At 37.0% G+C, this 21,591-nt stretch overlaps 1 protein-coding gene across 1 annotated transcript in view; it reads right to left on the bottom strand.

Annotated features, from left to right (window-relative positions):
• Positions 1 to 3,634: 3,634 nt before the first annotated feature.
• WBP4 (WW domain binding protein 4) overlaps positions 3,635 to 21,591 on the bottom strand; it is a 34,684-nt gene continuing 16,727 nt past the window's right edge. Inside the window, exon 10 of the mRNA XM_031466090.2 lies at positions 3,635 to 6,091. Coding sequence (XP_031321950.1) covers positions 5,881 to 6,091 — 211 coding nt within the window. The 3' untranslated portion in view covers positions 3,635 to 5,880. The remainder of the gene's footprint in view (positions 6,092 to 21,591) is intronic.

Raw genomic sequence — 21,591 nt, 5'->3', positions numbered from 1 at the left:
CCCATTTTTGGAGTGGGCTGGGGTTTTTTGTTGTTGTTGTTCTTGTTATTAAGTTGTATGAGCTATTTGTACATTCTGGAAATTAAGCCCTTGTCAGTCTCATCATTTGCAAATATTTTCTCCCATTACATAGGTTGTCTTTTTGTTTTATGGTTTCCTTTGCTATGCGAAAGCTTGCGGGTCCCATTTGTTTATTTTTGGTTCTATTTCTATTGCCTGTGTACACTGCCAGAGGAGAACATTGCTAAGATTTAGGTCAGAGAATGTTTTGCCTATGTTCTCTTCTGTCTTATGTTCAAGTCTTTAAGCCATTTTGAGTTTATTTTCATGTATGGTGTGAGGGTATGTTCTAACTTCATTGATTTACATGCTGCTGTCCAGTTTTCCCAACACCATTTGCTGAAGAGACTGTCTTTACTCCATTCTATGTTCTTACCTCCTTTGCCAAAGATTAATTGACCAAAAGTCTGTGGGTTTATTTCTGGGCTCTCTATTCTGTTCCGTTGATATGTGTATCTGTTTTTGTGGCAATACCATGCTGTTTTCATTACTGTAGCTCTGTAGTATTGTGTGAAGTCTGGAGGATCATCCTTCCAGCTTCATTCTTATTCTTCAGTATTGCAGAGCGCTCTTTTTAGTTTAACCAGTTTTATAATGATAGACAATAAGGTTGTTTCCAATCTGATTTAGAAATGTTAGATTAGTCTTGTACCTGTCACTGCTCACATGTGTGAGAGTATTTATGGGATAATACATTTCTGGAAATTGAATTACCCAGTTAATAGATATGTGCTTTTAAATTTGGATATTTTGAAAACTTGCTCTATGAGAGGTTGTATCAATTTGTACTGTTCTACAAATACCCATGCTGGATATGGTATAGTAAATGTAGCTGTGGCCACAAGAGATGAGAATGAGACTTGGGAGGAGGGAGTTTATTATAGTCATAGATCTCAGAGAGGAGGTGACCACCTGCCACTCAGGGCTCCAGGGGAAGCACCAGATTTTGGCAGAATACAGGAGCAAGGAGCCAGGGGAAGTCTAGGCCACGGCCTCTACTGGAGTTTCTTTGGGAAAGGCAAGGTAGGGCAGAATAAACAGTTTAGGACCAGCTAGTCTGAATAATTCTGGTCAGTTCTGGATTATAGAAGTAGTCTCTAGTTCCCTGGCATCTGGCCCTGGGATGATTTAGGGCAGAGGAAATATGGATTGGACTGTGAGAGTTAGATAAGAAGGTGGCTGGGGTCACAGACTTTGGCTTGGCTGGTTTGTACGTGAAAGACGTGTTTCTGGGCAAGCCCTCTGTACTAAGGTCTACCCCAGGGAGGGGCAGTCTCTCTGGCTGGCCTGCAAACTTTTTAGGATGTTAAAACCATCATAAAATATAGAAAAAATTTTAAAATGCATACAGTTTAACTAACAGTGTATGAGATCACTTATTTTCCCACAGCTTCACCAACATTAACAAATTGATGAGTGATAATTTGGTGAACAATGGTATCGTCAGTTTTATCTGTATTTTTTTTTCACTTTTTCTTCTGTTCTCATTGATGCACTAAAAAATACTGTTTACAATATGCCATGTATTTCTTTTTTTGTTTTTTGACTGAAGTATAGTTTACAATGTTGTGTCAATTTCTTTAAAAATTTTTTTCATTTTATTGAGATATAACTGACATATAGCACTGTATACTATTTTTGGTGGGAGAGATAATTAGGTTGTATATATTTATTTATTTAATGGAGGTACTGGGGATTGAACTCAAGACCTTGCACCTGTTAGGCACTCACTCTACACAACCCTCCCCACATTGTGTCAGTTTCTGGTGTGCAGCATAATAGTTCAGTAATACATATACATATATATTTTTGTTTTCATATTCTTTTTAATTGTAGGTTACTACAAGATATTGAATATACTGCTCTGTGCTATACAGTATAAACTTGTTGTTTATTTTATATATAGTAGTATCTGCAAATCTCAAACTCCTAATTTATCCCTTCCCACCTCCTTCCCCTCCTTGTATCATAAGTTTGTTTTCTATGTCTGTGAGTCTGTTTCTGTTTTGTAAATAAGTTAGTTTGTGTCTTTTTTTTCCCTTTAGATTCCACATATAAGTGATATCATATGGTATTTTTCTCTTTCTGGCTTATTCACTTAGAATGACAATCTCCAGGTCCATCCATGTTGCTGCAAATGGCATTATTTTATTCTTCTTTAGGGCTGAGTAGTATTCCATTGTATAAATATACCATAACTTCTTTATCCAGTCATCTGACAATGGACATTTAGGTTGTTTCCTAAATGGTTGTCTTTGCTATTGTATATAGTGCTGCTATGAACATTGGGGTGCATGTATCTTTTTGAATTAAATTCCCCTCTGGGTATATGCCCAGCAATGGGATTGTTGGATCATAAGGTAAGTTAATTTTAATTTTTTGAGGGAATCTCCATATTGTTTTCCATGATGGCTGCACCAATTTACATTCCCACCAATAGTGTAGGAGGGTTCCCTTTTCTCCACAGCCTCTCCAGCATTTATCGTTTGTGGACTTTTTAATTATTGCCATTCTGACCAGTGTGAGGTGATACCTCTTTGTAGTTTTGATTTGCATTTTTTTCATGTGTCTATCAGCCATTTTTATGTCTTCATTGGAGAATTTCTTGTTTAGTTCTTCTGCCCATTTTTGGATTGGGTTTTTTTTTTTTAAGTTGTATGATCTGTTTATATATTCTGGAAATTAAGCCCCTGTCAGTCTCATCATTTGCGAACATTTTCTCCCATTTCATAGGTTGTCTTTTTGTTTTGTTTATGGTTTCCTTTGCTGTGCAAAACCTTGTTTAATTAGGTTACATTTGTTAATTTTTGGTTTTATTTCTATTGCTTGTGTACACTGCCAGAGGAGAACACTGCTAAGATTTATGTCAGAGAATGTTTTGCCTATGTTTCCTTCTAAAAGGTTTATACTGCCTTGTCTTGTAAGTCTTTAAGCCATTTTGAGTTAATTTTTGTGTGTGAGGGAGTATTCTAATTTCATTGATTTACATGCAGCTGTCCAGTTTTCCCAACACCATTTGCTTTAGAGATTATTTTAACTCCATTGTATATTCTTGCCTCCTTTGTCAAAGATTAATTGACCACAAGTCTAGGTTTACTTCTGGGCTCTCTATTCTGTTTCATTGATCCATATGTCTGTTTTTGTACCAATACCATGCGGTTTTCATTACTGTAGCTCTGTAGTACTGTCTGAAATCTGGGAGGGTTATTCCTCCAGCTTTGTTCTTTTCCTTCAGTATTGCTTTGGCAATTCTGTGTCTTTTGTGATTCCATATACATTTTAGGATTATTTGTTCTAGTTCTGTGAACAATGTTCTGGGTAATCTAATAGGGATCGCACTACATCTGTCAATTGCTTTGGGGAGTATGCCATGTATTTCTGACGTGTGAACAAAACAAAGCCCTTGCCCTCAGGAAACTTACATCTCAAGAAATGTATAGAGCCCATTAGGAGACAACTATACAACTTTAGAGAAACATAAAAGAATTGACTACATGAAATGACAATGTTGATAGATGAGAAAAATCAATGTCAAAGACAATTATGGCAATTATTACGAACTCCGGAGGCATGGTACAGATTAACAGATTTTTTTTGGGGTGAAGGCAGAGGTAGCAACTTGACAAAATGTTACTTGAAATAATGAATGGATATGAGTATTCTGAAACAGAAAAGTAGTATGGGGATATCCGCTTTACCAGATGTTAAAGCACACTATGAAACACAATATTGAAACAGTGTGGTACCAGTACAACAACAGACAACCAGAAACAAACTCTACTTTACATATGACGTGCCTGTGTAAGCAAGTACCATACTATTTTGATTATTATTAATATTTTTCAATACTTAAAAATCTGTTTGCCCCACAGTTTTCATAATTTATAAAAACCACATTAAAAAACAAAACTACTTTTGACTGTTTGCTTTTTTGAATATGATTTCATCCAGAGAGTGGACTTGATGAATCTAGGTGTCAAAAGGGTTATCCACATACACCCATTGTTAATGTGCTTAGGGGAAAAAACCTGCAGTGGTCATGGGGGAGGGGTCAGAGACTATTGGGACTTTTAGAAAATACTTATTTCTCTATTATTTGGATTTTTATATTAATTTTATAATCTCCCACCTATACATATATAAAAATATGCAAAATAATATACTAGGTAACAGAAATGATATCAAATATTTAATTTCTGCAAAAATCCAGGTAAGTTAAAGCTGGTATATTCTCTGCTTACTGTTTCAAAGCAAATAGAAAAGTATTATTTTTCACAATTTGATTTACTAAAATTTTTGTGTTTGTGAAGAGTCTTCTGAGCGATCTTTAAAACCAGTTTCAGTTTAAGACTTATCTTAAACTTCTGAGAATAGTGTCTTCTTACAAAGGTAATGGAGACAGTTTAGAGACTGTATCAAAGAGAAACATTTTATATAATGAGGTGTGGTTTTAAAAATGTCTTCAATTGTGTATTTTGTATGAGATAAACACGTGGGTGAAATATAGCAGCATTCCATTTACAGTCTTATTATCTTTTCCAACTGAGGAGAGTCAAGCACCAAAATGCACTGCTTAGCGAGATGACAAATGGGCTTCGAGAATGTAAAATGCTTCTCCACAACGCTACACATTCACGAAACACCCAAATAACTAAACCGAACACATACAGTCTCCAAATACTGTCTCACCAATGCTAAGCTGACTCTGATCAGTATTAGAAGGGAAAAAAAAAACCCAGTATTTTTTCATAAAGTTTTTAATAAGCTATCATTTTCTTACATGTACACTAGTAACCTTAAAAAGACAAGTATTTACTACCAAATGTTAACTACTGTACAATTTATAAAAAATAGAATTTTAAGAATTTGGAATAATAATGGGAAGGTACCTACTTGAAATGGATTAAATAGGAAAATTCCACTTTATTTAATTTAACCAGAAAATGAGACATTTCCAGTTGTCTAGGGGAACACTAAAACCTGTTAGAAGCCAGAGACCTTACTGTTTTTGTTCACGCCTTCACCTACAGTTTTAAATAAACCCTAAAAAATATTCTCCAGCACATACAAGGCCACTATACACAGTGCATGACTAGGGGAAAAAGGACTCCATCAGAATGAGAAGTCATGAAGAACGGGGATATGTCTTGTTCATCTTTACATCCCTCGTTCCTAGCATGATGCCTGGCTCAAAGTAAAATTGCTTAAGTAATGGCTGTTGCTTTGCAATGAATTAGGTAAGTACAGCTCTCTACCTTTGGTCCAATTTTCGCTCCATATTAAGCACTACCTGAGCTGCAGGCCCGGCTCTCGGCCCTGGACCTCACACTGCGTGAAGTTAAGCCAATGTGCATCATTTTCTACATTAGCCTTCTGACAGGATCCTCAGAAATGAATCATCTTGGGCTGTGAATCTGCCCCTCCGTGGGCTAATTCTTCTTTCTTGGATAACTATTAACATCAGTGTACAAAAGTAATGCATTTTCAGTGCAGTACAGGTACGTTCATATGAGTAAGGATAGAATAAAAACCTTACTTTTCCAGGTTTTAAATAACAGATACATAGCATCTTATATTATGACATAATTAGCAATGTTTAGACACTGAACATAATAATACACTGTATTACAATGCAATGTGGTAGGCTTCCATTTTAGGAACAAAAATCAATTTTACATGAAAAAAGATTTATTTTAAATTCACATAAAATATATTTAGAATTTTTAGCATTTAAGTACTTAAAAACAAATACAGAGGAGCTTTTAAGATGTATAGTCTCCATTCTCTCCAAAAAGCACACACAAAAGACTTTTTTTACAATCATTGATCATCACCTCGTTGCCTTAAATTTCTAGATTTTCCATTTTCAGTTCTTCTCTTTTTGAAGACAGGGGCCACTCCGTCTGCCACAACTCCAAGAGAAGTGACTGTTTTTTCTTTAAAAACCACTTTGGGTTCCCCACCAACATCAGCTTCTGAAGTTGATACACACTCATTTTCAGTGCTTGGAAGTTCCAAATCGACCTCCTCACTGGAACAGAAAGGGAAAATAAAACCATTATTTGACAGAGTAAGACAAACTTTCATATAATGTGTGAGTACACCAAGGCTTCATGCTCATCTTTCTAATGATAATAATAGAAGTTAGGAGCTGGTCACTTTGGAGTAGGAAACTATTTTCAAATACTAAATTTTTGGGGGTGGGGGGAGGAGGTAATTAGGTTTGTTTATTTATTTATTAATGGAGATACTGGGGATGGAACCCAAGACCTCGTGCATACTAAGCATGTGCTCTACCACTGAGCTACACCCTCCCTCCCCTCAAATACTTATTTTCTGTTATTTAAGATACTGAGAACTTGTTTAGGTGGACATATGAGGAAAAGCCCCATCTATTCTTTTGTTACTGTTAGGTATATCGTCAAAGGAAATGGCCCTGCTTCTATATCATCATCAAAGGAAATGGCCCTGCTTCTATATGATTAGCAGTATAAGTTCCATAGAGGGTAAGTGAAAGGTACTTATGGAAACTGACTTTGCCATGGACTGGCAAGGACTCTGGGAGCTTACACAGCACAAGATGCAGACCATGGAATCTCAATGTCCTGGACTAGTAGACTCCATGCAACTGGTTTTTTTTTAAAATTATTATTATTATTATTATTATTATTATTATTATTATTATTATTATTATTATTATTATTATTTGTGGGGAGGAGGTAATTAGACTCGCTGGCTGGCTGGCATGTGTGTGTGTGTGTGTGTATAATGGAGGCACTGTGTGCTCTCCCACTTGAGCTATATCCTCTACCCTCTCCATGCAACTGTTTGCCTAGCACCCCTTTTCTAGGAATTAACCCTTCAACTATCCACATGGTTAGGACAAATAATCAGTTGATTAGCCCAGAGACCAGTAACTGATGAATACGAGCTTATCACAGTACCCAACCCTCTACATAGTCAACTGGCCTGTGAAGGAGCAGGTTAAGTCATATCACGCTCATCAGTCCCAACCACGGGCTTTTTGAACATAGACCAGAAAGATCATTATGTTTAACTCTCTAGTGGCTAAGAATGTAAAACCTGTTGGGAACCACATATCCTCCTATTTAGAGAAAGGAGTTCTGCAGAGATAAGAGAATACAGCTGGCAAAGAAAAGGAGGATGGGAGATGGAGTATCCTGCCAGTGTTTCAGACCCAGTTCCAGTAACCCCTGAGGCTCCGCCTAAGTTCCCTGCCCCTCTTGTAGCTTGTAGGTAGAACCTTCCTGTGAATCTCTGAACTAATAACCCTTTAACAAAAACAAAAAAACAAAATCTAAGGTAACTCAAGTTTCTGTCACTAGAAACCAAAAGATTACCTGGTCAGCATGAAAGGAAGAGTGATGATAAGAGAGAAAAGGGAAGAAAAAGTAAACGGATGGCTTAAATGTTAGAAGCCTCAGACAGTAAGAGTTAAGAAACCCCATCTGAGAAGAGTGAAGACTGGTACAGATCTACACTCCTCAATCTCAGAAGAACCCAGGTAATGTAGTCATTCATCTTGATTCTGGGAAACAGAGAGGAAAACCTTTCCCGGAGGCCAGGAGAGGTCTGAAAGGCTACGGCAGGTCTAGAGTAGCAGTAGTTACAATGACAGCAGCTGTACTGAATGTCGCTACAGGCCCGACAATGCACCGGGCACGTGAGGTAAAAATATTTTTTATTTTGGCCCTTTGAGGGTCTTTTTTAGCTCTAGAACTCCTTTTATTTTCATTTATTTTCCCTTTTAGGAACCACCTCTTCTCCCTTCTCTATGAATTTTAATTCAGTTCATGTCCAGTCAGTTCACAGTGGTTAGCTCTGGAACGGGAACTGGGTATGTGATGAAAGCGAAGCAGGACCCGTTTTAGAGCTGGTAAACCAGCACCTCTTTCTGCTGGGACCTCTAACTGTACATATGATATAAGCCTAAAGCTTTGCTACCAAGTGGGGAGAGCCTGCCTGAGAAAGGGAGTCCAGTCGGAGGAAAGCTGAGACAGAAGTCAAAGACATCGAGTGTTCTGATGACTGTATTCAAGTCCCTAGATCCAGCCATGCTTGAGGCCTCTGGACCCCAAACACGCCAGGATTTGTCATTTGCAAATGAAAGGAGCACTGGAGTGGATGATACATGCTTCTCACAAAAACCCAGAGAGACAAGAATAGTGATTTCTCATCAACTATGGTTCTTGATAACTTAAGTTTAAAGATAATGTAATTTTTATGTGTTTGCTTAGAATTAAAATTTAACATAAGCTGTTCAGTTCAATTATCTTAAGAGGACAAGATACTAAATTTGCCTCCCTCTCACACAGACTATGTAGAAAGGTCTTTGGCAAAAATATTGAGAGATCTTTTTATGTTCCATGCTAGATATACATGGATAAAAACACAGGTTTAAAAGAGGTCTCTAATCGTTGTAATAATTTTTTAAAATGTAACAATAGTTGGGAAATTTGCTAGGATTGTAAAAAAACAAAATAAAGGAGAATATAATTACAAAGAATATAAGAACAAAGAAAATTTCAAACCAGTAATGGCTAGTTCAACACCAGAAAAATGAAAAACACAAAACTATTCTATATAAAACCTGAGGCGGAAGCTACCTTAGTAGATCATCATGTTATACAACATTTCCTCAAAATCTAATGAAGGGAGGCAGGAAATAGGAATTCTCACTGGAACAGGTATTAAATTTGATTTGTTTTGAAAACAGATACCTTCCAAACTTTACTGTATTAAAAATATATATTAAATGCCATTTTTGTTTGCTTTTTCCACTTCCCTATTTTCCCTTGGATTGCCAACAATGGTGCTTTCCAAGAAGCATAGTAGCCCCTACAGTGGATGGGGTATTAATTCTTGGCCTTTTACTTTATTTTTACAGGAGAGGAAACTGAGGGTTAGAGAGAGGTTAAAAAACTTGGTAAACCAAAGTGTTAAGGTAGTAGTATTGCTTGGATTAAAACCCAGGCCTGTGCAGACCTGGAACTTATGTTCTTTCCCCTAGACCACTGTTTCCAGGTGAGACGAAGAAATTCCATTAGCCAAGTAGAGAAAGATCTGAGTAATGAACAGCACTAGGGTTTGGTCACTAGATAAATGAATCTCTGTCCAAGAAAATCTATGTGAGACTCATTTATTTCACTGAATCTTGGTGTTTTGTGTTGTATTTTGAAAAAGTGATCAAGTTATCTTATTTCTTCTTAAGTGGGATTACAGGAAAGATAAAATAGAGGAAGATTCCATTTTTGAAATCGTGGTCCTAGGAAGTTCTTAAGTGGAGGCTAACAGAAGTGGCAGTGAAGTATGATCTACTCTTTGACATAATCAGAGGAAAAGAAGTTTGTATTTGAAAGAAAAGGTTAAGAGCCTGCAAATAAAATATATTACTGAGAATATACCTTCTTTTCAGATAATTTTAGATCAGTTACAAAAAATAATTACATAAGCTCTTCCTCAAAACCATAATAATTTCCAAAATTCAAAATGCAAAAATTGTAAAGGTTATAATGTCCAAACACAATGTAAGAAAGGTGGAAAAAAAAAAAAACTCCCACTGGTGTGGAGACTGAAAAATAAGTCCTTCTGGAAAACCACCAAGTCAGAAGAGTAAGCAAAAAACACAATATGAAACTGTTCCATAAACAAGGAAATCAAGGAAGCATCACTCAAGGTTTATATGATATATGGGCAGAATTATATTCAGAGAGAATGCAGCCTTAACTATTTTCATTAAGAAATAAGAACAGATCCCTTCCTCACCTCCTGTCAATAGTTTAAGTGTTCATCTGAAAAGAGAACAAAAACAAAGAAACTTAAGAAAAGTCAGGAGAAGTGCCAGATCTTGTCAAGACGGCGGAGTAGGAGGACCTTAAGCTTACCTCCTCTCATGAACACAACAAAACCGCACCTGACTGCTGAACAGCCATCAATAAAAAAGACTGGAACCTACCGAAAAAGATCTTCTACAAGTGGATACATAAGGAGGGAATCAACAGGACGGCAGGAGGGGCACACTTGTGGTATAATCAGGTCCCATGCCCCTCAGATGGGCCCTGCGAGCTGGAGAATAGTTATACTGCAGGGGTTCACCCACAGGAGCGAGTGTTCTGAGCCCATTAGGCTCCCCAGCCTGGGAGTCTGCCACTGGGATGAGGAGCCCCCAGAGCATTTGTCTTTGGAGGCCAACAGGGCTTAACTGAAGGAGCTCCACAGGACGCAGGGGAACAGAGACTTCTCTCCTAAAGAGCACACACAGATCTCATGTGCACCGGGACCAAGGGCAGAAGTAGTGATTTCAGAGGGGCCTTGGTAGACCTGTCTGCTGGTCTTGGAGGGTCTCCTGGTGGGGGAGGGGGGTTGAGGGGTGGCTGTGGCTCACACCGGGGACCTAAAAGCTTGGGGGTGGACATTCAGGGAGTATTCCACTGCATCAACTCTCCTGGAGGCTAACATCTTGCTTGGCCAAGAGCTGGCCCCACCCAACAGCCTGTAGGCTCCAATGCTGGGACGCCTCAGGCCCAACAACTAACTGGGTGGGAAGACAGACCCACCCATCAGCAGACAGGCTGTCTAAAGATTTCCTGAGCTCACGGCTGCCTCTAGACATGCCCTAGACAGAACGCTGCCCACCAGAGGGTCAGGACCCAGACTCACCCACCAGAAACAAGAAAACAATGATTCTATAGCCTGTGGAATGAGTCACAAATGGGGGACAGATTCTACCCTGGGACCAGCTGGCCCCCAGCCACTGGGTAAGGGGAGTGCACTGCCGGGACATGCAGGGTGTCTTCTACAGAGGGCCACTTCTCCAAGGTCAAGAAATGTAATTAACCTACCACAAACATAAAAATACGAATAGACACTTAGACAAAATGAGGCAGCAGAGGAATATGTTCTAAGAGAAGAAACAAGATAAAATCCCAGAAGTAAGTGACAAAGAGATACGTACTCTACCAGAGAAAGAGTTCGGTAATGATCATGAAGATGATCAGGAGGAGAATGGATGCACAGAATGAGAAGTTAGAATTTTTTTTAACAGAGTTAGAAAATATAAAGAATAACCAGAGTTGAAGACAATATAACTGAAATGAATACACTAGAAGGAACCAGTAGTAGACTAAATGAGGCAGAAGAATGGATCAGTAAGCTATAAGACAGAGTAGTGGAAATCACTACCATAAAACAGAAAAAAGAGTGAAAAGAAAGGACAGTTTAAGAGAACTCTGGGACAATATGAAGCATGCTAATATTCATATTATAGGCATCCCAGAAGGAGAAGAGAAAGAGAAAGGGCCTGAAAAAATATTTGAAGAGATAATAGGTGAAAACTTCCCTAACGTGGGAAAGGACACAGTCACCCAAGTCTAGGAAGTAAGAGTCCTATACAGGATTAATCCTAAGGAACACATCTAGACATTATAATTAAAAAGACAAAAATAAAGATAAAGAGAGAATACTAAAAGCAACAAGGAAAAAGCAACAAAAGGCCATATTATCAGCTGATTTTTCAGTAGGAACTCTGCAGACCAGAAGTGGCACGATATATTTAAAGTGATGAAAGCGAAAAACCTACAACTAAGAATACTCTACACAGCAAGGCTCTCGTTCAAATCTGATGGAGAAATCAAAAGCTTTACAGACAAGCAAAGGTAAAACAATTCAGTACCACCAATCCAGCTTTACAACAAATGCTAAAGGAATTTCTCTAGGTGGAAAAGACAAGACTACAACTAAAAACAGGAAAACTATGAAATGGAAAAACTCACTGGTAAAGGCAAACATGCAGTAAAGGTAGGAAATCATCCACACACAAACTTGGAGGAAGATTAAAAAACAAAGGTAGTAAAATCATCTGTATTCACAACAAGCAGTTAAGGGATACACAAAACAATCAGTTGTAAAATATGATACCAAAATGAGTAATTGTGAAGGGAGGAGAGTACAAATGCAGGGTACTTAACATGAAATTTAGAGATTAGCAACTTAAAAAAGCCATGTATATACATACATTGCTATAGCAAAAACCTCATGGTAACAGTAAACCAAAATCCATAATGGATATACACACAAAAAAGAAAAAGGAAACCAAACATAACACTAAAGATAGTCACCAAATCACAGGAGAATGAAAGGAGACTAAAAATAGACCCACAAAAATAAATCCAAAATAATGAACAAAACAGCTATAAAAAATATGTGCCGATAATTACCTTAAATGTAAACAGATTAAATGCCCCAACCAAAAGACAGAGACTGGTTGAATGGGTACAAAAATAAGACCCATATATACATGCTGTCTACAGGAGACCCACTTCAGATCTAGAGACACATACAGACTGAAAGTGAGGGGATGGAAAAAGGTATTCCATGCAAATAGAAATCAAAAGAAGGCTGGAGTAGCAATACTTATATCAGACAAAATAGACTTTAAAATAACTGCTACAAGAGACAAAGAAGGATACTACAGAATGATCAAGGGATTAATTCAAGAAGACATAACAATTGTAAATATACATGCATCCAACATAGGAACACCTCAATATATAAGGCAAACATTAACAACATAAAGGGAGAAGCTGACAGTAACACAATAATAATGGGGGACTTTAATACTCCACTTACATCAATGGCAAATCATCTAGATAGGAAATCAATAAGGAAACACAGGCCTAAATGCCCATTGAGGGATGAATGGATAAAGGAAATGTGTTATCTATATGTACAATGGAATATTACTTAGCCATAAAAAAGAATGAAATAATGTCATCTGCTGCAATATGGATGGACCTAGAGATGACCATACTAAGTGAAGTCAGACAGAGAAAGACAAATATGTATCACTTATATGTGGAATCTTAAAAAAAATGATACAAATGAACATTTACAAAACAGAAATAGTCTCACAAACATAGAAAACAAACTTATGGTTACCAAAGGGAAAGGGGGTGGTAAATTAGGAGCCTGGTATTAACATATATAAAATAGATAACCAACCAACAAGGACCTACTGTATGGGAAAGGGAACTATATTCAATATCTTGTAATAACCAATAATGAAAAAGAACCTGAAAAAGAATAGAGTTTTATATATATATTCCATAAATAAATATATGAATCACTTTGCTATACATCTGAAACACTGTAAATGAACTATACTGCAGTAAAAAAATAAAAAAAGAAAAGTCAGGGGAAGAAAATTATAGAAGTAGAAATGAAGAAACAGAACATCCATTAATAAATGGATATGTAATAGAAGACAATTAAAAAGAAGAACTGATTCATTAAGAAAAAACAGAGCAAAACAAAACAAAAAAACCTTCAGTGGAGACTCCAGCCTCCATCCCCACAAAATGATCATCAGTTAGACAGCTATTCATGAACAAAAACAGCTCTAGGAGAGCTCTGGAGTCCATTTAAGAAATCTGAGCAACATAGTGGAACAAAAAACCCTGAGAGTAATTTCAAAAAAAGAGAAGGAAGACAACTTTATTTTGCCTGCATCATCCTATCCCCCAAGCTGACACTGCTCAGAGACAAGAGGAAACTCGCCAGCTGGAAAAAGTTCCCCTCACCAGGAAGAGAAGAGTGGGGTGAGTGACCTGCTTATGCAGCCTTGTGGACCACTGCATGAAGGTCCTACTTAGGCTTCATCCCACCCACACTGGTGAAGTTTAGAGCTATATATATAAAGAGATGGCTGGGAACAGGGAAAAAGTCAGGGACTGAGAGTGACTGCAGTTCACAGGGACCTGCTCTACAGACAACTTCAGCAGCTTTTGCCACTCAAGAGAGAACAGATATGACAGCTGCTGCAGATGCCCTACAGATTTCACCTGGTATATTGCCACACTGTTACTTACCTTTCTTTAATGCCAGCTGCCTGAGTCCCTCTGCCCTCACCCCTGCCAGAGCCTGGGAATCACACCGCAGTCAGCAAAGGCCTCTGTGCAAGATGCCAGCCTAGACACCCATGGCTGACCCTCACTGCCACCTGTGCGCTTGAGGCCAGCCCCTCCAGCTGCGCACTTGCATGCACTGCCCTGATACCCATCACCAGCCTCTACTGCACTGTGCATGCCCAGAGTGAGATAATGCAGCACAGGAGATGATGCCAACAACCAGGCCCCTGCAGCTGCTTGTGGGCCAGAATCAGGCCCAATGTTCTCTCACTGGCCTGTACAACCACACTTATCTGTAGCGGGCCCCTCCAGCTGCACACCTGCATGCCCCCAGCCTGACTCCTGACACTGCAGTGTCTACCCTAAGGGGGGAGACTGTACAGCAACAGGAAAGCACACTGATAGCCAGGGTCCCTTGCTGTCTGCCTGGCCCCCACCACTGTGTGTGTCTACAACTGGCCCCTGCCACTACACAGGCATCTGTAGCTGGCCCCAGCCACCAGAGGACGTACACCACCACCACAGCCTGCCCTGGTCTCTAGCTACTGAACCTGAAAGTGCTGCTGAGAATCCCAACAGCCCTTCCAGCCACCATGGAACTCCTGTAGTGCTTGCCAAGGATCACACAGTTGTTGGACCCTAGTGGCCTGAGCTAGAGAGATAATACCTTCCCCAGACCCAGTGCCGCCACATGCCCTGTACTACTAGCACTGGAGTCACAGTATGCTCCAGTGTGCCCCCACCCACAGGTGAAAGTCTTCTCTTACTAAAGTCAGTCCATATAGTCTACAACAAGTGGTTCCTTTCTCAAGTGTGTAAACATCTACACAAAGCTGCTAGGATCACCAAGAATCAGGGGAAAATGTTTACCAGAGTAATAAAGTAAACCTCCAGTAACTGGCCCAAAGAAATCGAGATTCAGGAACTACTTGACAAAGACTTCAAAATAATTGTTCTTCAGACCCACAGAGAGCTACAAGAGAATATAGATAAACAATGATATCAGGAAAACAAAAGAAAAAAATTAGAAATCAACAAAGAGACAAAAACCAAAAAAGAACCAAGCAGAAATTTTGGAACTGAAGAGTACGACTGAACTGAAGCATTCAGCAGAGAGCTTCAACAACAGACTAGACCAAGCAGAATAAAGAATCGGTGAGTTTGAAGACAGATCATTTGAAATTATTCAATCAGAGGAGAAAAAAGAGTGAAAAGCATGAAGAAAGCCTATAGGACTTTTGGGACACCATCAAGAGAAATGATGTATGCACCCCTGGAGTCTCAGAAGAGGAAGAGAAGGTAAAAGGGGGAAGAAAGCTTACTTAGAGAAATAATGGTTGAAAACTTGCCAAATGTGGGAAGAGATCTGTGGGACCAAGTTGAAGCTGGTAGGTTACCTCAAAATTTTTGATCCATAATTTCCCAAGGTACATTTCAATAAAACTGTCAAAGACAGTACACCACCACCACAGCCTGCCCTGGTCTCTAGCTACTGAACCTGAAAGTGCTGCTGAGAATCCCAACAGCCCTTCCAGCCACCATGGAACTCCTGTAGTGCTTGTAGGTAGACAAAATTTTAAAAGCAGCAAGAAAAGAGAATTTCTCTCATAGAAGGGAATTTCATAATGTTGTCAGCAGATACCTCAGGGGAGACCTTGCAAATCAGGAGAGAATGGGATTATATAGCTAAAATACTGAAACAAAACAAAACAAAAAACCTAAGAATAACTTTACCAAACTGCTAACTAAGAATACTTTACCAAACTAAACTGTCCTTCAGAAATGAAGGTGAGATTCTTTCCCTAATTAAAAAAAAACCACAAACAAAAAACCCAGAGTATTCATCATCAATAAAACTGCCTTATAAGAAATGCTGAAAGGAGTTTTTCAAGCTGAAATGAAAGGCTGCTAATTACCAACACGAAAATATACAAAACAATGGTAAAGGTAGCACAGAGTCTAATATTGTAATATGGTGGTGTGTGAGCCACTTAACTTTAGTATAAAGGTTAAAAAACAGAGGTATTAAAAATAGCTTCAGCTAAAACAATTTGTTAATGTACACACAGTATATAAAGATGTAAACTGTAACATCAAAACAATACTGTAAGTCAACAAACAGGGCAAGTAGAAGGGTACTTTTGTATGTAACCAAAGTCGTTACCAGTGTAAAACAGACTATGAAAGAGATCATATATATACATATATATATTTTTTACACAAACAGCATGGTAACTACAAAGCAAAAGCCTAAAACAGGTTCACAAAAAATAAAGAAAAGGAAATAAAACCATATCACTATGGAAAACCATCAATCCACAAAACAAGGCAGCAAGAGAGAAAAAAAGGAAAAAAGGAACTATGAAACTGCCCAAAAAACAATAAGATGGCATTAGTAAGTCCTTATGTATATTAATCTAAATGTAAATAGACTTAATTCTCCAATCAAAAGATACAGAGTGGTGGGATAGACAAAAACACAGGAACCAACAACATGCTGCCTACCAAAAACTCACTTCAGATTTAAGAGCACACATAGGCTGAAAGTTAAGGAATGGGAAAAGACACTGGAGCACCTCAATATATTATGCAAATATTAACAGGTATGAAAGGAGAAACAGACAACAATACAATAGTAGGAGACTTAAGTTAAAGCACTTTCAACAATGGATAGATCATCCAGAGAGAAAATCAACAAGGAAATACCGGACTTGAATACACATTCTTCTCAAGAGCACAGAACATTCTCCAGGATAGGTAACAAAACAGATCTTGACAAATTTAAGAAGACTGAAATCATACCAGGTATCTTCTCTGATCAAATGGTAAAAAAATAGAAATCAGTAATAGGAGGAAAGATGGAAAATTCACAAATATATGAAAGTTAACACACTCTGAAACAGTTTAATGGATAAAAAATGAAATCAAAGGGAACTCAAAAAATATCTTCAAACAAATGAAAGTGGAAACAATACATCAAAACCTATAAGACACTGCAAAAGTGGTTATAAGAGGAAAGTTTATAGTGATAAACACTTACGTTAGGAAAAAGAAAGATCTCAAATAAAGAACCTAATTTTATACTTCAAGGAACTAGAAAAAGAACAAACTAAGCCCAAGGCAGCAGAAGGAGGGAAATACCAAAGACCAGAGAAGAAATAAATGAAAGTGATCAGAAGAGGAGGGAACGATTAAGAAAGCTAAACAAGTTTATACTGTACAGCACAGGGAACCATATTCATTATCTTGTAATCTATCGGTGAAGAAGAAAATGAGAACAAATGCATGTATGTTCCTGAGACTGAAGTACTGTGCTGTACACCAGAACCTGATACAACATTGTAAACTAACTGTACTTCAATAAAAATACATTTAAAAAAAAGAGAAACCTAAAAGCTGGTTTATTGAAAAGTAAAACAAATTTAACAAACTTTTACCTAAAATAAGAAAAAAAGAGAAGACTCAAATAAAATCAGAAATAAAAGAAGTGACATAAAGTGCTACCACAGAAATAAAAAGGATTGTGAGAGACTACTATGAACAATTATAGGCCAAAAAACTTGGATAACCTAGAAGAAATACATACATTCCTAGAAACATACAACTTACTAAAAATGAATCATGATAAAAAGAAAATCTGAACAGACTAGTAAAACGAGGATATTGAGCCAATAATTAAAAACCTCCCAACACAAAAAAAGGCCAGGACCAGATGGCTTCACTGGTGAATTCTGTAAAACATTTAAAGAAGAATTAATGTCAGTCCTCCTCAAACTCTTGCAAAAAATCAAAAAGGGAAAACTCTCAAACTCATTACAGGAGGCCAGCATTACCCTGATAACCAAGCCAGAAAAGAACACTATAAGTCTTATAAACTACAGACCAATATCCCTAATGAACACAGATGCAAAAATTCTCAACAAAACATTAGTAAACTGAATTCAACAGCACGTTAAAAGGATCATACATCACGATCAAGTGGGATTTACCTGAGATGTAAGGATGGCTCAGCATTTGCAAATCAACTGTGATACACCACATTAATAGAATGAAAGATAAAAATCATATGATCGTCTCAACAGATGCAGAAAAGGCCTTCCTTTCATGATAAAATGCTCAGCAAGTTGGGATTAGAAGGAACATATCTCAACATCATAAAGTTCATATATGACAAACTTACAGCCAAAATCATACTCAATGGTGAAAGACTGAAAGTTTTTCCTCTAAGATCAGGAACAAGACAAGGGTGCCCACTCTGAACACTCCTATTCAACACAGTATTGAAAGTCCTATCTGGAGCACTCAGGCAAGAAAAAAAAAGGCATCCAAATTAGAAAGGAAGAAGTAAAATTATCTGTTTGTAGACAAGATGATCTCATACACAGAAAACTCTAAAGGACCCCCTCCCACCAAAAACAAACAAACAAACAAACCCTGTTAGAAGTAATCAATGAATTCAGTACTGCTGCAGGATTTAAAATACAGAAAGCAGTTGCATTTGCTTACACTAACAACAAAATATTTGAAAAATAAAGAAAACAACTGCATTCACAATGCATCATAAACAATAAAATACTTAGTGATAAATTTAACTGAGGCAGTGAAAGGTCTATATAATGAAAACTGTAAGACATTAAAGGAAACTGAACACACAAACAAATGGAAAGGTATCTCGTGTTTATGGATCAGATGAATTAACATTTTTTAATGTCCATACTACTCAAAGCCATCTATAGAGTCAATGTAATCCCAATAAAAATTCCAATGGCATTTTTGACAGAAATAGAAAAAAGAATCCTATAATTTGTACGGTACCACAAATTACCCCAAACAATCAAAGCAATTCTGAGAATGAGAAAGAAGACCAAAGCCAGAGGCATCACACTTCCTGATTTCAATCTAGACCACAAAACTACAGTAATCAAAACAGTATGATACTCTCATAAAAACAGAAACATAGACCAATGGAAAAGAACTGAGAGCCCGGAAATAAACCCTCACATACAGGGTCAACTAATAGTTGACAAGGGAGCCAAGAATATTCAACAGGGAAGGTATAGTCGCTTCAATAATTGGTGTCAGAAAGAGTGAGTAACATGCTGAAGAATAAAACTGAACCCCTATCTTATATCACTCACAAAAATTAACTAAAAATGTATTAAAATCTTAAAAAATTAATTAAATTTTAAAAATTGAATGTAAGAAATGAAACTGTAAAACTGCTAGGAGAAAACATAAGGAAAAAGCTCCCCTAGACATTGGTCTTGGCAATAATTTTTTGGAAATGAGATCAAAAGCATGGTGAACAAAAGCAAAAATCAACAAGTGGGACTACATCAAACTAAAAGCTCTGGACAGCAAAAAAAAAAAAAAAGGCAAAATGAAAAGGAAACATACAGAATGGAAGAAAATATATGTAAATCATATATCTAATAAAGGGTTAATATCCAAAATAAAGAACTCATATAACCCAATTTAAAAACCCCACAAAAAATCCAATTAAAAAACGGGCAGAGAAACTGAATAGATATTTTCTAATGAAGACATACAAGTGGTCAGAAGGTACAGGAAAAGGTAATTGACATCACTAATCAACAGGGAAAAGTGAGTAAAAACCACAATGAGGTATCACCTCATACCTGTTAGGATGGCTAGTATTAAAAAAACAAGAGATAACAAATGTTGGTAATGATGTGGAGAAAAGAGATACCTTCAGCACTGTTGGTAGGAATGTAAATTGGTACATCCACTACAGAAAACAGTATGGAGGTTCCTGAAATATTAAAAACAGGACTACCATATGATTCAAGATTCCCACCTCTGCATATATAACCAAAAAATATGCAAACAGGATCTTGAAGATACACCTGTACTCCCACATCTACTATAGCATTATTCACAATAGCCAAGATATGGAACAACTCAACTGTCTATCAACAGATGAATGGATAAAGATGTGGTATACATGCACAACGGAATTATTATCTAGCCACAAGAAAGAAGGAAATCTGCCATCTGCGACAACATGAATGGACCTTCAGGGCACTGTGCTAAGTGAAATAAATTAGATGGAGAAAGACAAATACTGTATAATAACACTTACATGTGAAATCTAAGAAATCTAAACTCAGAGAAACCAAGTACAAAGGTGGTTACTAGTGTTTGTGGGGTGGAGAAAATGGGAGAGATTGGGCAAAGGGTACACACTTCCAGTTATAAGATTAACAATTTGAGGGCTCTAACTTACAGCATGGGGATTATAGTAACAATACTGTATTACATATCTTAAAGTTGTTCAGAGACTAGATCTTAACCGTTCTCACCACACACACACACAAAACAAACCAAAGAAACAAACAAACAAAAAACCTTGGTAATTATGTGTGACATAATGGAGGTGTTAGCTAGCACTATTGTGGTAATCATTATGCACCATGTAACTGTACCAAATCAACACATTGCACACTTTAAACTTACACAATGTTGTACATCAATTATAGTATCTAAACACAGCTGGAGAAAAAATTCTTTAGCAAATACTGCAAAAGAATAAAAAATTCTAAAACTTAAAATGAGGATTTAAAAGATCTGGAAAATTTAAATATACAGAAAGTTTAATGTGTTATCATATGTTTTAAATTTTAAGACCTTGATGAAATACAAGATTTTAGGGAAAAATGTGAATTATTGAAACTGACTAGCTGAAGCTACTCTGTCCCCACCTCCCCTGCAATGCAACACCAGTTACAGCATGTAACAGTTACTGAGTGCTTAGGTGTACCAAATGCTTATGTACCAAGTATGAATATAGTGCTAGTTGTGTTAACTTGTTTTTTTCTAATTTATTCTTCACAATAAATTAACAATTAGGTGGAAACTATTATTATCCCATTTTACAGATGAAGAAATTGAAGCTCAGGAAGATCAGGCAACTTGTACATCATACAGATAGTAACCAAGAGACTGAAAAAGCTGTCAGAAATTACCTCCCTGTAGAACTCCAGGACCAGAAGATTTTATTAGTGATTTTTTAAAAAATCTTTTTAATCCTAGGGTAACTATTAACTATTCTAGAACATTAATCCATTTTATTTAGCATAAGTCAGATACAAAAATCTCATACAGATAAACATTTAACAGACAAAAACAAAACTAAACTACAGACCACCATTTCTAATCTGTTTTCCACATCAGAGATATGACTATTGAAATTCACTAAAATCTATTTCTGACAATAATTCTTAAAAAATCTAGATATAAAGCACACTTCCTTAACATAATAAAGATTATCTACCTTAAGCCAATAGTCAACATAATCCTCAATATAAATTTTAGAAACATTTCCACTGAAATCAGCAACAAAACAGAAATGTCCACTCTCATTATTATATAACACTGAGTTTGAAAGTGTAACTAAAATAAATAGGACATGAAATAAATAGGAAGTAAAATCAACAGGAAAAAAAACACAAAATATTTGCAGACAAGTTTCTACATGGAACACCCAAGACTGAGAAAAATAGTCTTGCTAATAATAAGTCAGCAACATAACTGGACACATTGGCTTTTTCATACCATAATTATTATTCAATTACAATCATAATTA

This window comes from Camelus dromedarius, chromosome 13 (genome assembly GCF_036321535.1).
Source record: "Camelus dromedarius isolate mCamDro1 chromosome 13, mCamDro1.pat, whole genome shotgun sequence".
NCBI classification, from domain to species: Eukaryota; Metazoa; Chordata; class Mammalia; order Artiodactyla; family Camelidae; genus Camelus; species Camelus dromedarius.
Note: the sequence above shows the minus strand (reverse complement) of the source record. Positions and strands in the feature narration are given on the sequence as shown.